General features: G+C 41.1%; 1 protein-coding gene across 1 annotated transcript in view; it reads right to left on the bottom strand.

Annotated features, from left to right (window-relative positions):
- Positions 1-11986: 11986 nt before the first annotated feature.
- PDIA5 (protein disulfide isomerase family A member 5) overlaps positions 11987-14718 on the bottom strand; it is a 97353-nt gene continuing 94621 nt past the window's right edge. Inside the window, exon 17 of the mRNA XM_056496844.1 lies at positions 11987-13262. Coding sequence (XP_056352819.1) covers positions 13182-13262 — 81 coding nt within the window. The 3' untranslated portion in view covers positions 11987-13181. The remainder of the gene's footprint in view (positions 13263-14718) is intronic.

Genomic DNA, 14718 nt, shown 5'->3' with positions numbered 1-14718 from the left:
TGGGGGAAAAGCCCGGCCCCGCCTGGCTCCGGCCTGGTCCCAGGAGCTGTAGGCAGCGGTGAGGTTACCTCCGAGCCTCCCCCAGGATAAATCGCTCTGCTGTCAGCACAGCTGAGCTCTGGGAGCTGTGCTCTTTGGGTTCTCCCATGTAATAACTTCTGACAGTAGCTGGCTGGTGTCCTCCAGGTTTAATGGCTCACACAGCCCTTGGCATATGCCTGGCACTGTGTGAATAACCAGGTGTGTTTGGGGTCCTCTGCTGGGGCAGCAAGCGTGGCTGCAGGCACATGTGTGATGGGGACAGAATAGCCACCAGCTGAAGTGCACTGAGATGAGACCAGATGCTGGGCTAATCTCACCCATTTCCCAACAAATCAACTGGGCGTGTTTCAACAATAAGTGACAATACAAAAGTGAAAGTTTGTAAACTTCATTAGGAACCTAAACTGAGGTTCCTGTTTTAAAACTACTTCCTTTATGGATACAAGGATAATTTTCCCCTTGTATCACACTTTGACTTCACTGTTTTCGTACCAAATCACACAGTTTTAGTCTGTTGGCTCAAATCTCAAATGAAAGCAGCTTATTTCCTCGCTAACACCTTTTAATTTCTCCTTCCATCTGTTATTGCTTCACTATTGCAGTGCCTGTAGCCAGCAGTGTTGGGATAGAAGTAACACACCTCACACGCTGGACTCTCAGACTCTGCTGAGCTCTACTCAGGAGCAAGGGGATCAGGAAGATAGTGCTGGAGAAAATCAGTGCTCTGCCACCTCAACTCTGCCTTCTCCAAGCAATTTTAAGTGGATAGCTATGGCAACCCTGGATATCAGAGGGGCATCACCTCACTCCCTATTCCATTGATGCAGGTAAGGAAAAATCTCTTGGATCTTAGAACAAGGAGGAAATTGCTATTGCTGGAGATTAATCTCACCCTTTCAGCCTCCAGGCTTTCTTCTCTGTGCTTCAAGCAAAGCTCAGCCAAGCCAAGGGCTTGAGCTCTCTGAGTCAGGCAAGGCCACAGCAAGGGGTACAAGATTAACTGTGGCTCTGGGGCTGAGTAACAGAGGGAAGACTGGCAAAAAGGGAAAAACTGTTTTTAGAGCAGACTCAAGACAGGAAAGTAGTGAAGAAGGTGTTCAGAAGATGGAGCTGGCATGGAGATGTGGGAGTGGAAGGAAGGAGCAGAGGGGTCACAGCAGGAGAGGTCACCTGTTTGGTGAGGTAGTTTTTCTCTGAACATAAAAGATCAAGAAAATGTGATGTCTGGAGAGCTTTTCCTGAGCATCCTTCTCTCAGTGAAAGCTGGCTGTTGGCAGGAGCTGCCAAGGATGTGCACCACAAACAGGTCTTGCAAGGGATGGAACATCTGCATGTTTGAATACACAACTTGGCATCTGCAAGTCAATATCATAGCCTGTCAAGAAAAAAACTGCTCCCAGTCAGGCTTTTGTAGAGTGGAGCATGGGAACATCCCAATCCTGACTCACTATGCAGAAGTAAAGCACACGTTCAGAAGATGATACGTTAATCTGAATAATTTCCAGAGGGTCCTTATCCTGTATAAACAGAGTGCACAGTATTACAAGCTGCTGCACAGTTTAACAGCTTATGATAGCATCTACTATAATGCAGAGAACTAGTGATTACTTAATTAGAGGCTGTCTAAAGGTTTGTGATAAGTGCATACATGTGTAATTTTAATTTTTGTAGTTCTTCTGAACTGTTTCTCGTTCAACCCTAACATTCTCTTAACCTTTCATAAATGTTTTAAAGAAAAAAGATAAGCATTTTGCATTTACATAAACAGGATTTCCAATATTGTATATATGTCTATTAGTTAAGATTCCTAGGAGGAAAAACCACATTATTTTCAGGTGAACCTGACCCCAAGATGTTAAATAAATCACACAAGGTCACTTGAGGGAGGTAGTGGCAGAGTCAGAAGTGAGGCTACAGCTCCAACCCTCCCAGCTCTCATGGTGAACTTAAATCATATCTGTTATTCAGGAATTTGCATGGCTAACAAGCCAGTTACACTTTAAATTGTGTCTTTTTCTTGTCCCATTGACTCCCCTAAGACACAGAAGCCGTAAAACATTGTCAAAGGGGCAGCGTGCAGTGAATGCATTAGCGAGAGATGCAGCCAGAGATAAAACTCATTCATAAGAAGTAAATCCAGTCAGTGCAAAGGGAAGCCAAAGTGGAGGAATGAGGTGTTTCAGAATGAGGAAAAGAGATGAGGAGACAAAGAGGTGTGGACAGTATCAGAGGCTGGAGAGGGGGTGGGAAGGAAGGGTGACAAAGGAGTGCCCACGGTGACAAACCCCTCAGAAATGCCAGCGAGGTGCCTCTGCACGAGCAAAATAGAGAAGGCAATGCACTTGCTGAGTGTCTCATCAGCCAGCTGAAAGCAAAGCCCAGCAGCAAATGCTCAGAGATGAGTTAGGACAGGATTCACCTCACCAAAGTTCAGTGACCTGGAAATTGCTCTCTGTGAAGAAGCTCTTTGTTGCTATTTCTCCTCAGTCACTGCAGGGAGCAGACATGTCCAGCTGCATTTGTACACCTCAGCTTCGGATGGCTAAAGGTAAGGAAAACAAACCCTTAGGCTCTGTCCACTGCATTTAAACATGACTTTTAAATCAGGTTTCCCCAAGGAAAAATATCCAGCTTGAGGAGCTGGCAATAGTTGTGCTCATCAGTGATGAAGTCATAGGAGCAACACAAAAGTAAAGTTCTGAAAGGAAAATTCCACTTCAGGTTTTTTTTGCAGCAAATTAAACTGTGAAATATATCAGATTACTGATCCACTTTGTAACTGTTTTTCTGGGGAAAATAAAAGCCTTCTCTGATTTTTACTAATTAAACCTAAAGCCTTAATATCTTTTTTTTTTTTTTTAAACCCAAAAGGCAAAAAAAAAAAAAAAAAAAAAAAGCCCTTCTGTTTACTACATGTTTCTCGTTCTATTGCTCCTTTCTCTGTACCATTTTTTTTTTCTCATATATGTCTTAAAGATTGGTGCTTGAAGCTGCAGGTATTATTCAAGTTGGGGCTTTAGCTAAAAGCCAGACTAACAACCATTAATATGCTTCCTGTTTCTTGGATAGTAATGTCAATTCCCACAAAAAGGTATGCGGAATTAGTGAATTCACATGGAATGCAGCCCAGCTGCATCATGAGGCCTTTACACTCCAAATCAGGCTCCTGAAATTGTGGCACTGGCTAAAAGCCCATGACTTTCTAACAGTTTTGCACTCTAAAAAATTGCATTTGATCTTAGAGGTTTTATAGAAACCTGTGTCCATAACTGCAAGAGCAAGGATTATATTCACTGGAATGAACTGTTCTTGCTAACACAGCATCAGCAGAAGTGTGAGGAAGGTCATAAAAATGGTCAGCAGAATATGCAGTTTATTTCCCTGCTTCTCTTTTTTAAAAACCTCCTCTGCTGATTCAGTCTTAAGGTCCTGTGCTGGGCCCACAAGTTTCTTTCCTGGAACACTAGTATTTAACTCTCAAGGGCTTTGCAAGACTGAAGCAACCTCATAATGTCACAGGAAGTCTCTCACTGGTAATAAATGCAGATGTGAGAACAAAATACAGCATTATCGCAATGGCTTTTGTTGCAGCAGGGCCCAGTATGATCTCCTGCATAAAAAACATCCTATTTCTGAAAAGTAATCTTCACACTGCATCTCAATTAGTTTGAAAAGCAATGTGTTAATGTATTTTTATTTACAGGGCCATAAGCATTATGGGCTTATGGAAATAACACCAGTGAGCTTTTCTGATGATCATGTCCCAAGCCATTCCAACAGTGATGGGCACTCTTTGGGGCTTTTCTGCTTACTTTATTCCCTTTCTGGTAGAAGCAGCTGATCTGAAAAGCCACATGAATATACTCCTAGTACACATAATCCCTTTAGTTCCCTGCATGACTGTAATTGAACACATTGGCAGACTTTGTTTGTATTTAAATATTTTCATAGAAGGGAAAGTCATTCCAAGCTGATCACTTCATGAGGCCAAAAATTTCATTAGGAGCCATTTGAACAATTACAATAAATAAAAAAATAATTATTTGTCAGTGCAGTTGTACCATAAACACTATAATTTGTAGTGTAAGAATTCTAAGTCCCTAATAAAATGTCTTTGTTTATAGTAATCACCACAACAAATTTACTGAGTAAGAAACAAAACACATATGGCTTTGTAATCCACAGTTAGGTTGTTCTATTTGAAATTCAATTCAGAAGGATAGAAAGGTTTCTTAGGACTGAAGGGATTATAGGTACTGTAATATCTAATAACATTATAAGATGGAGGTGGTGTCTCACTGTAATAGACACCTGCTAAGAGACAGGATGGGCAGGACTTTCTGGATTATTAAATCCAATCCCCAGGTACTGCAAGCAGCTGGATCACGTGGTCCATGTAATATATTTTGTGAGCTTCACAAAAAACTAGGTATGGTTTCATCCCTATAATTTTTATACCCTCACTATGCAGGTGGATAAAGAACACCTGATTGATAGTCTAAATTATTCATGGCCAATTTATATCCACTTGCTCATACATGCTGATGGCCTACCCTTAATATTCCCCTTCCTGATGTATTTACAGAAAGTAATCAAACCACATCTCACTTTTCAGCTGGTAGGCTAAACAAGCCCCTTATACATGCTGTCCTTTCATGAAAGGTTCTTCAGTCTCCTCTTAGCAGCCCTTTGCTGTACCCATTTCATTAAGAACCCAGATATCTTTGACACAATAATACATTTTATTCCAAACAAAATCTTATTAAGGTCTTATTCAAGGATGTTTATTCTTCCCTTGCTTTGCTAGAAATGTATCTCCTACTGCATTTTAGAGTTTCAGTTGCCTTTTCCATGCCCATGCTGCACTGAAACTTGAAATCTTTCACAGTGTCATTGGAGGTTTCCTGCAGAATTTTGTCTGCTGCTACCTCCCATACTACTTCTGTGGCCTCGCTCTTCAAGGATATTCAGCTCTTGCTGTGCAATATTCTGAGCTTTCTCTATACTGATGATACCTCCTAACTTGGTGACTTCAATGTATTTTTATGATCAGACATGTCTGTTTTCCAAATAGCCACCGACTAAAATAATCATAATCAGTCTTTAGACTTACAGTTTAGGAGCTCTGAATAATTCCCTTCCAATACAGTTCAGCTTCTCATCTTCCAACACCATGTTCCTCTATAAATCTCAGACTTCTCCATGCCAGAGATACAAATTTATACACAGCTCCTCATCAGCTATTTTATTCAAGTCCAGACATCCTGATTTCCCTTCTTTGTCTAGCTAATTAATTACTCTATCAAAGGAACCTATTGAATTAGTTTGATATTATCTAGCCTTGGTAAATACCCGTTCCATTTTATTCTGTTTTCCAATGACTGTCATGACTTTTACAATTCTTTCCTCCCACATTCTTTCCAAAAGCCTGACATAAAATATTGCTGTGCACAAAATACATTGTGATTTTTTCTAAAAAAATTCTATGTTTTATTTGTCTTTGGTACATATTAGTTATTTACATCAATATATAATTTTGACTAGCAGATAGTGTTGAGCAGCAGTTATAGATTGGTTGACTCTATATTTCCAGCAGAAACGTATATGCACCCTTTTTTAACTCTAAATAGTGTTAGTATCACTTTTTCAAAGGATTGGAATACAAATTTGGCAGGCTGGTCCAACTGAGACACAGCCCCACATGCAACAGGGTCTTTTCTTGAACAGCTTTATAGTTAACTGATACATGTTGCAGAAAATCAGAGGACATCATTAACAGTGACTTGTGTGGTGATCACAGGCATTGGGTGTGACAGAAATACATGTTTTGAAGAAACAGAAGAGTTGGGGAGGATTTGGCTGAGAGGTGCTGGATGATTGTTTCAGACAGAGATAAATCGCACTGAGTGTTGTCTTCTTTGTGCTTAATTTTAATTATGTTGTGGGCAGTACACAAATTGAAAGAAGAGCTAGTAAGAAAGGAAATCAAGGCTTGAATTTCAAGTCCACTGCTGACCCACAGACTTTGTGTGTCCTTGGGCAAAATGCTTTGTTGGGTATTTTTTCGTCTCACTGCGTCATCTGTAGAACAGAGATAACACGACTTCTTTTTTCCCAACCTGACTATTAACATAATAAAAGCCTTTCCATGCATGACAGACTCTTATATATTTGTACAGCATCTAGAATAATGAGGACCTGGATCTTGGGACTACAACACAAACAATACACAACAATTAAGATTATACATCCATCCAAAATACACCTAATGCACCTCATACTACAGTACCTTGCCAAAAAGATATGACTTTATTCCATGGTGAATTCTGTGTCTTTGATTTCTGCAGCCCCTTCTCTTGTGCTGCTCTTTTGCCTAAGGAAAGCTGTGGCAGAGAGTTAAGTTTAAGGTAAGCAGTGACAATGCTTTTATGGTGTACTGCAGGTGGAAGGCATGATGGACCCCAGAGTCCGAAGGGAATTGCAGGGAACTGGGAAGCATTGTGCAGCAGCTCTCCTGTGGCCCCATTCACTTCCCACTGGATTAGGGAAGATCTGCCTTAAAGGATGCTTATCCCTCAGTGAAAAGGGAAAAGAAAGAGCTCTTATCCATATTGCCCCTGGGAAGGACCGTGCACCCACTGCAGGTGAGACCAACACAGAGCTCTCTTCTTGTTAAGCAAACCCCACACTCTTGGAGACAGTCTCAGTACACTTGGGGATGCAGTAGGAAATGTGAGATGTGCTCATCCTCTTCCATGCTTGTGGGCTGGGGTACAGTAATAAGCACCCCCTCACCATCAGCCTGGAGGCTACAGGATCAGAGATCCATTACTGTGCTGCACATTTTCCTAGGAAATGTTCCCTGAAGAGTTTGTGCTCAACTTGGAGAAAGACAGCTTCCCACGCCAGAACTTTTGGGAAGTGGGAAGCTTTTTTCCCCCCCAGCCTGTATGCCCAGAAGGTAATGCCAAAATATGTTGGGAGGTCAGGCTGGGTTCACACTGCAATTTCTCTGTGTGCTGAGAGAAAATAAAACAGAGGGTGCCTGGCTGCCCTGAGCTGGTGTGTCCAGGCCCTGAGGCTGGGCTGGCTCTGCAGCTACTTGGCATGGAGAGGAGGAAAAACATGCATAAATTAGGAGCTCTTAAGGCCAGTTTCCTTCTTTGGTCCCAGAATAACTGGCCGAGGGCACTTGTATTGCAGCAGCAACCCCTCCTGCTGACAGGTGACACTCATTAGTGCTTCCCTTGTGCTGACAGATGCACCACAACGTTAATTACACTGTGCAGAACTGCCCTGGCTAAAAAACACGGAGTTAAAAAAAACTAACTCCGTCCACCTCCTTTTCTTCATGAGATTTTTACAAACAAAAAAGAACAAGAGAAATGATGGTTACTGCATTATTAATAATACATAGTTGTATATGATTCATTTGGTTTCCTGTCCTGCACAAGGAAGATGGCATTGTGCTGTGACTATTGTCTTACGGGAACTCAGGCTGGATACCAGGTGTCTGTTACAAATGCTGGGCACCAAATTAAACACCCACGCATCCTGAAAGGACCAGCAACACAACACAAAGAATTATTCATTTTGCCAGCAGTAAAATGACAAAGCAGAGGAGTGACAAATGCTCTAGATAAACCCAGAGCTCAAATTTAATGCATGGGATAAGGACTTCTTTTTCCAAATAAAGACTCCCAACTCTTGCAGTTTCTTACTTCTCCATAATTTAGCTGTGCACATATTTGGCATTTGAGTGTGACGGATTTACACATTTGCTATCAAATGAGCTGCAAGAGCTAATCAGCTCACGCAGAATCGCACATATTAATGAAGAAGGCTCTTCTGCATGCCTGCGATGTAGACACCCACTTAACTGGGGCACCAGAGACTAATTTGAAAAGATTTTGTTCACGTAGCTCTTTTCCTATGATGAATGCTTGCAAGGAATCATGCTGTAGAGAGGGAGCAAGCAGTATCTGCAAAATCTGGCTAAATGGTTCTCATTACTGAGTGATGGAAGAGCAATAGGAAAGATAATTTATTAGTGGCTCAAAGCTAATGAGAATAATTAGCACTATTATGCTTTCTAAGCAAACAGAATAACTGTTCCTTAAGGAGGGCTGTCTCCCAGCAGCAGTTCCAAGTGCTCTGGGCAGGAGGACATGACTTCCAGGGACAGGAATCTTACAAACCAAGGATCAGGACAGCTGTGTGAAAACACCCAGACATCATATCGGGCTGCATTAGAGCTGTGATTTCCTAAATTTTGGGCTAACAAACCATCTTTTTTTTTCTATCTCAAAACCAACAACACTGGGCTGATGAATAGAGTTTACACTTCAGCTTAACTCCTCGGAAACCAGAGGTTGGAAATTGCTGCCTAGGATACTGAGATTTTTTGCAATATTGCATCACACAGTACCTTCCAAAACCTTGCACAAAATAAGCCAGTCAACAGTGCTTTGCAGGGAGCATTTCAGCAGCAATGGTCAGTCCCCAGGAATCCTGGCTGCCAGCAGAAAAAACAGCGTTTGGCTTCATTTCCTTTGTAGACACCCAGGTATCCTCCTTCCTCACTCTGTAAATAAAAGCAAGATGTGCAGAGAAAACGTAGCATCTTCTTATGACCAGTCAAAGAAACTAATGGGAAAAATTCTGGTTTCCAATCAGTTCCAGCACAGAGCAGTAATGTACACAACCGGATTAGCCAAAGGGCTGCACTCCCATGGTTCCTGCAGAGCCATGGAACGCTCAGGGATGCTGGGCTGCCAAAGGCAAAGGAAATGCCAGCGTTTGGCTACAGTGCTCAGCACCTGCTGATAAAAGCTGAATTTCCCCCCACCTCTCAGTTTTCTGAATTTACTCCTGCAGTCCCAGTGTTCCATTACAGACCCAATCACACTAAAGTAAGCTATTAAATTAAAACGAGGTGCACGTGGGCAGCAGCCCCCACTCCCCCGAGTGTCGTTTGGAGCAAATAGCTTGTTTCATAGTTTGTAAAACGCAGTTGGCAGGGGTTCAGTGTTATTCTAGGAAATCCATGTAGGCAACATTTCTTTCTTGTAATATAGCACTATCAAGAATATGGAGAGTGATTCTGATTTTTATTTTTTAAAAGGCAAACAGATAAAACATCTGTAGGCAATGTTGCCAGGTCTTGACTTTTCTTTTGAAAAGCAGTTCACCTCTAAAATCAAAATCACCCATAAAGCAATTTCATCTGAAACAAGACTCTCTGAAGCATTCTCTTAGAGCTTACTCATGATGGGAGTTTTATCTGCTTTTTTTTTTTCTCCCAATTTAAATGCTGCAGCAACATAGACCTTACCTCTCTAATCTTTTTTCACCAGTAACATCAATCTATCTTTGCAGATGCCTATCAAAAGGATTTTAAGTTAGCAAGATTTGGGGACTTAATTTGGTCTTAGTGGGAGTTTAGAAAAATTCCCCAAGGCTTTTTCACCCAGCTGCAACTATTTAGGAGCAATGGGGGTCAATGTGACTGTCAGATCCAAAATGCAATTTTACAGGGGGGGAAAGAGGAAATGGAGATTTGTCAGGCAGCTTTTCTTGACTCAGATTGGAAAGCAAGTCTCTTCCAGTCTCTCTTTGAGGAGCTGCTCTGGTTTGAACAAGTAAGGACATAGTTACTGGGTCAGAGATAGATGGATTACAGCAGAGCCAAATCATCCTCTGAGGTTGCAGGGGCTTATGCTCATCTTGGGACTCCCAGCTTATGTTTGCCATATCCCAGAGCATTCACTCTCCTGAGAACTTTTCCCTCCTTTTCCTGGATGAAACAAATACTACATCTCAGGCTCTTTCATTAGATGGGAAAACTATTTCCTCTCCAGCTTCCAGTATGCACAAAATGCTTGGCCCTGCTGCCCTTCATCTCTTGGTCCAACCACACAGCAGGACTGAAACAGCCCTGTGGGCTATTTATAACTTGTTTAAGCCAACACTGGGGAACAAAGTGATGCACAATCCTTGCTCAGCCTCTCTGCTGTGTACACGTTTTACCCTTCCTCAACAAGATTTAATCTGCTTAGGGTTAACTATGTAGAGGATGTCCAAGACCTTTGAATCACACCTTAAAAAGACTGAAAGACCAAACCCGTAATTGCAAGAGCACAATCTCTGATTCACTGCAAACCATTTGTTATCAGCAATTAAGTTTCTTGCTGATAAATGATTCATGACTTGAAAGCCCAGATTACTCACTTTTAACCACGGCAGAAATTCCTGTGTGATTATGAACGCCTGGGCTACGCATCTACTGTGGGAAGCCAGAATGTGTGAGATGACCAGATACAGAAAATAAGAGCTCTTACATATATTTTTCATTTACAGTTTGTAGAAAATAACAACCTAGTTCAATTTTAACGTGACTGATGTGAATATAAACATAAACTGACTTCACTAGCAAATACAAAAACCAACTTTTGGCTTTACTGGAGGCAACAGAACTAAAATAGTGTGACTGATACCCAGACCTGGCCTACTAATTAAAAAGGCTTGAAAGCAAAGCTCCAAGCTCCTGGTGCACTCTAGTTCACAGTAACTAAGGCTTCTGTCAGCCATTTGATGTAATCATTTATGGTGTTCAAAACTGTATTTTCAAAAACCATTCAGACCATAAACCAGATGAGTCATGACCCTGTAACAGAAGGTAAATTATTCTCAAATATTTTATATTTGTGCATTAACACATGCACAACACATTTTTTCTTTAGCCAAGAAAAAATAAATGCCCAAGTCCAAGAAGCAACTAACAAAAGACTGAAGGGAAAAATGAGAATTCCTATTTTTATTATGGTGTAACCAGCTGTAAGGAATTACTGGTCTGAAGAACAGTGTGCAATTGTCTTATCCTAAACATTGACTAAAGCCTATAATTCAGAATGATCCTGACTAGTGAAGTCACCATTGGCAAGCTATCTTTTTTTTCTTTCTTATTTTTGAAGAAATCTACACTTCTCTCCAATTAGCACAAACATAGGCACAGCCTATGCACAGAAATGCTCAACATTTTCTGGAGGCTGTATTTCGTTAGTGCCAGCCAGTTAGTTCATTTGAGTCAGTGCTTTGACTCTGAGATTCAAAGAGACACAGCAAGTTCTGGACTGATCATATTTGATAGTTTGCTAAAAGCAGAAGAATTCCCTTTGGAGATCAAATGGTGTCAATATGTATTGTTTCTTAAATGTAGGGTGGAGTGCCTGCTACTTATGTGAGGAGAGCTTGAAATAAAGAATTATCATGATCTTCTGCAAAAGTGCTATACACAAGTAACTGCTAATTGAAAGGAAAAAAACAGAGTAAGTTCATAAATTAAGCTACTTTTACACTGTGATATTATATACTATCAGGCAGCTGATTTTTTTGGGTGAAGAGGCTCATCGGTGCCTAATAAGAGAAGACACTTGGCACAGGTCCATGGCTTTTCCCATTGATGTCATGGTTAACAAGCTGGCTACCATACAAGGCCAATCAGGCTACTGGTATTCCACAATACTCACTAATGGCTTCAGCAGCTTAACTGTGCCAAACATACAGTGCCATTAATTAGGCAAGAGAGAAGGAAAAAACACCCAGGAGGGAGGTAAGATGCCATTCACCTCCTGAGCAGCCCCTGAGCACAGTGTGCAGATCTGAACTAGAAGAAAACGAGACGGGCAGACTGTGGAGCAGGAGGAACGTTTCAGACCCAGGCACAGCTCTCTGCTGTGAGAAGCTGTTCTGTGCCCCCTGGACTGCCAGGGCAGAGGGAGTTTGACCCTCAAGGCACCACACACCTGCAGTGCTGCCCAGCACTCCCAAGGCTGGGATGTCCCAGCCACAGGCGGTGGGAACTCATCCCACGTGTGCCTGCTCTTCCTAAGCCACCACCAGCTGTGGTCATTCACTCAGTGGGGAAGAAGCTGAACAAGGCTCATTAATGATAAAAATACTTGTCCTTTTTAAAATTTATTTTTAGTTCAAAGTGAATCACAACTTCCTGCCCCTCCCTCTCCCCTCCTGTGAAGACAGAAGTACCTCCAGATCAACGTTTTTTTTGTTGAAGCATCAAAAGTGTAACACATTTCAACTGCTGCTGACACAGGTTTTACAGTGATGACTGTCAGAGAGATTGTGCAACTCCTTAGGGAGCAAAAAGGAAAAATCCCTCCTACAAATGCAGATAAACTTTTGGAATGTGAACAGGTAATACACACAACTACTGCATTACCAGAAGTACTATGCATTTAGTATTATGCATTTCTCAAAACAGTTGAACATAACACTTTACAAGACATATTTGATATCACCCAATCATAACTTGAAGGGAAACAGTGTACCCTATAAGAGTAACCATGTGCCCCCTATAAGATAGTCATTGCTGCCATAACTTACAGATATATTGACAATATTGATGCCAAGGAAGGAGGGTTTAGTCTGATTTCACCCATGCTCTGCTGATTTTTAATGCATGGCTTAATTCACTCAATATGTTTTATAAAGGTATGTAAACAGCTCAGATTTAAAGACCAGAGATGCTTAAATGAAATTAACAGATCTAGACTGGTCAATGTTAATGTCTTCATTAACTCAGATACCTTATTTATCCCTGAGCACCTTAAAATTGTTCCCCCCAAATCTCAGTCAAGAACACGTAACTATTTCACAAGAATGTAAAACTTCATTTGAATAAATCTGTGTCTTATAAATCCCACTTTCCTGCATTGGTTTAAAACATAACAAACATAACAAACCCAAACCAAACTGTATCTTCTCCCCCCACCTTTTTTTTTTTACATGTACTGCAATACCGGAACAAAAATTTCACCCTAACAAACAACATCACCTACAGACACACTACAGACTACAAAAATATTGCATAGGAGTGTCGGTGGGCATAGTCTCCCAACATGAGAGAAAATGCTAAGTTTTCTTTAAAACATTATGGCAACATTCTAATTTATTTTCCTTTTAAAAATCAAGTGGTTTCACTTTATTTCAAAATTGTACAAAATGGCCATGGCTGTTTATAAAAAAAGTCTCTGTCTTGAGAATATGTGAAGTCTCAGGTGCATCAACAAAAGACCTGGAACCATTCACAGTGCAGCGGAAAGCTTCTTTTGAGGCAGAAACTACAATTCATCCTTCTTCTTTCCTACTCTTTCATGATCTCTTTCTCTCAGGGTTCGCATGAAAGTGGTGAATCCAGATTCCTGGTTTTGAAGGAAGAAAAATATGGGTCATATTTTTACCAACAAAGCAAACAGTGCATCAAGAACACTTTGAGCTTCTGTATCCCAGCAGAATATAAACTAAGGAGCAGTTGTTTATTTTCTGTACCTCACAGCAGAATAGAAATGATATGCTCTGGTCCAGTGCTGCTCCTCTGCAAGAGGAAAATATCCATGCACATCCCACATGTCAAACTTTGAAGAGATGGGACATAGAGAAAAAGTCTCTGAAACTCACAGGACAAGGTAAAATCTGTCACTAGGAGTGCCATTGATGCTTTTTTGCTGAAAACACTCAAAAGGCATTTTCAAGCTGCCATTGTATGTTGTTTGTGTCATTTTAAAAGCAGTTACTGGACTTTTTGTTGACTATACACACATTTGCCACTTATCCTCTAATAATTTAGATCATGATTTTCCTCCTTCTCCAAACATTCCAATGATGCAAAACACATTTTTTTTTCAAGTTACTATTAAAATTATTATCAAAAATCTCAAACCTGGTTGTCTAGATGCCAACCTCTGCATTTCAACAACTTATGATTTAAGGCTGTTGAATGCCAGCAGTTTCCTTTTCCACGGAAAGCTGTGAACACAGCTCTCAGGCATTTCAGAAGGCTCAGATGGCTGGAAGTGTGAACACCTGTGTTGCAATACACTGTCTAATGGTACCCCAACACTGAAGTTTTCTGGGCAAGTGACACTGCTCCCACCCAATCTGACCATTTTTGCATTTAAAAAATTATAGAACACAGCACTCAAAACTAGTGATGAAGAGGGAAAATACCAATGGTAGAGAGCAACTAATAGAATTAAGTACTTAAAACAGTGTGTGTAACAACAAAACAAAATAAACCCAAACCAAACCACAAGGCTAGAAAGCTTTTAGAAGGCTGAACCACAAAAAGCTTTTCTAAAACTATTCACTATTCTTTCACTGAAAATAAAAGCAGTGACAAGCTTCGGCCGTCTGTCACCTGGAGACATCTGGTAATCAACAGCCCTCATGACAGGCACTGTGCTAAGCACTGCCTCCAGCATTACCATGGTAAGAGATAACAAACCCCAGTTCAATGCTGCACAAGTGGAAGCCTGCAGGTCCCCAGAGGGAAAGGGGAACTGAGCAGCCACCAGCAGGGAGACTGGCATGTTCCTGTTGGGTAATTTTTACCCAAGAAAGGGCTGGCTGCATATAGGGGATTTGTTAGTCCACTTTCCAGCATATGGATAAATATCTCCTAACTCCTGTGGCCTCAGAGCATTTCTGTATTGGATATAAATTCTTTTTATCAGCCACCACAAAGCCTTCCTTCCATATATTGTTTCTCTAAGAATGGGTTAGAGATGCAAAAACTGCAGCTGAAATCTTACTTCAATTGTTGGCTACTGCACGTATCTTTACTTTTAAGAAAAGATCCAGAATTGGAACTAAACATGG

This window comes from Oenanthe melanoleuca, chromosome 7, assembly GCF_029582105.1.
Source record: "Oenanthe melanoleuca isolate GR-GAL-2019-014 chromosome 7, OMel1.0, whole genome shotgun sequence".
NCBI classification, from domain to species: domain Eukaryota; kingdom Metazoa; phylum Chordata; class Aves; order Passeriformes; family Muscicapidae; genus Oenanthe; species Oenanthe melanoleuca.
This window is presented reverse-complemented; position numbering and strand designations above follow the sequence as displayed.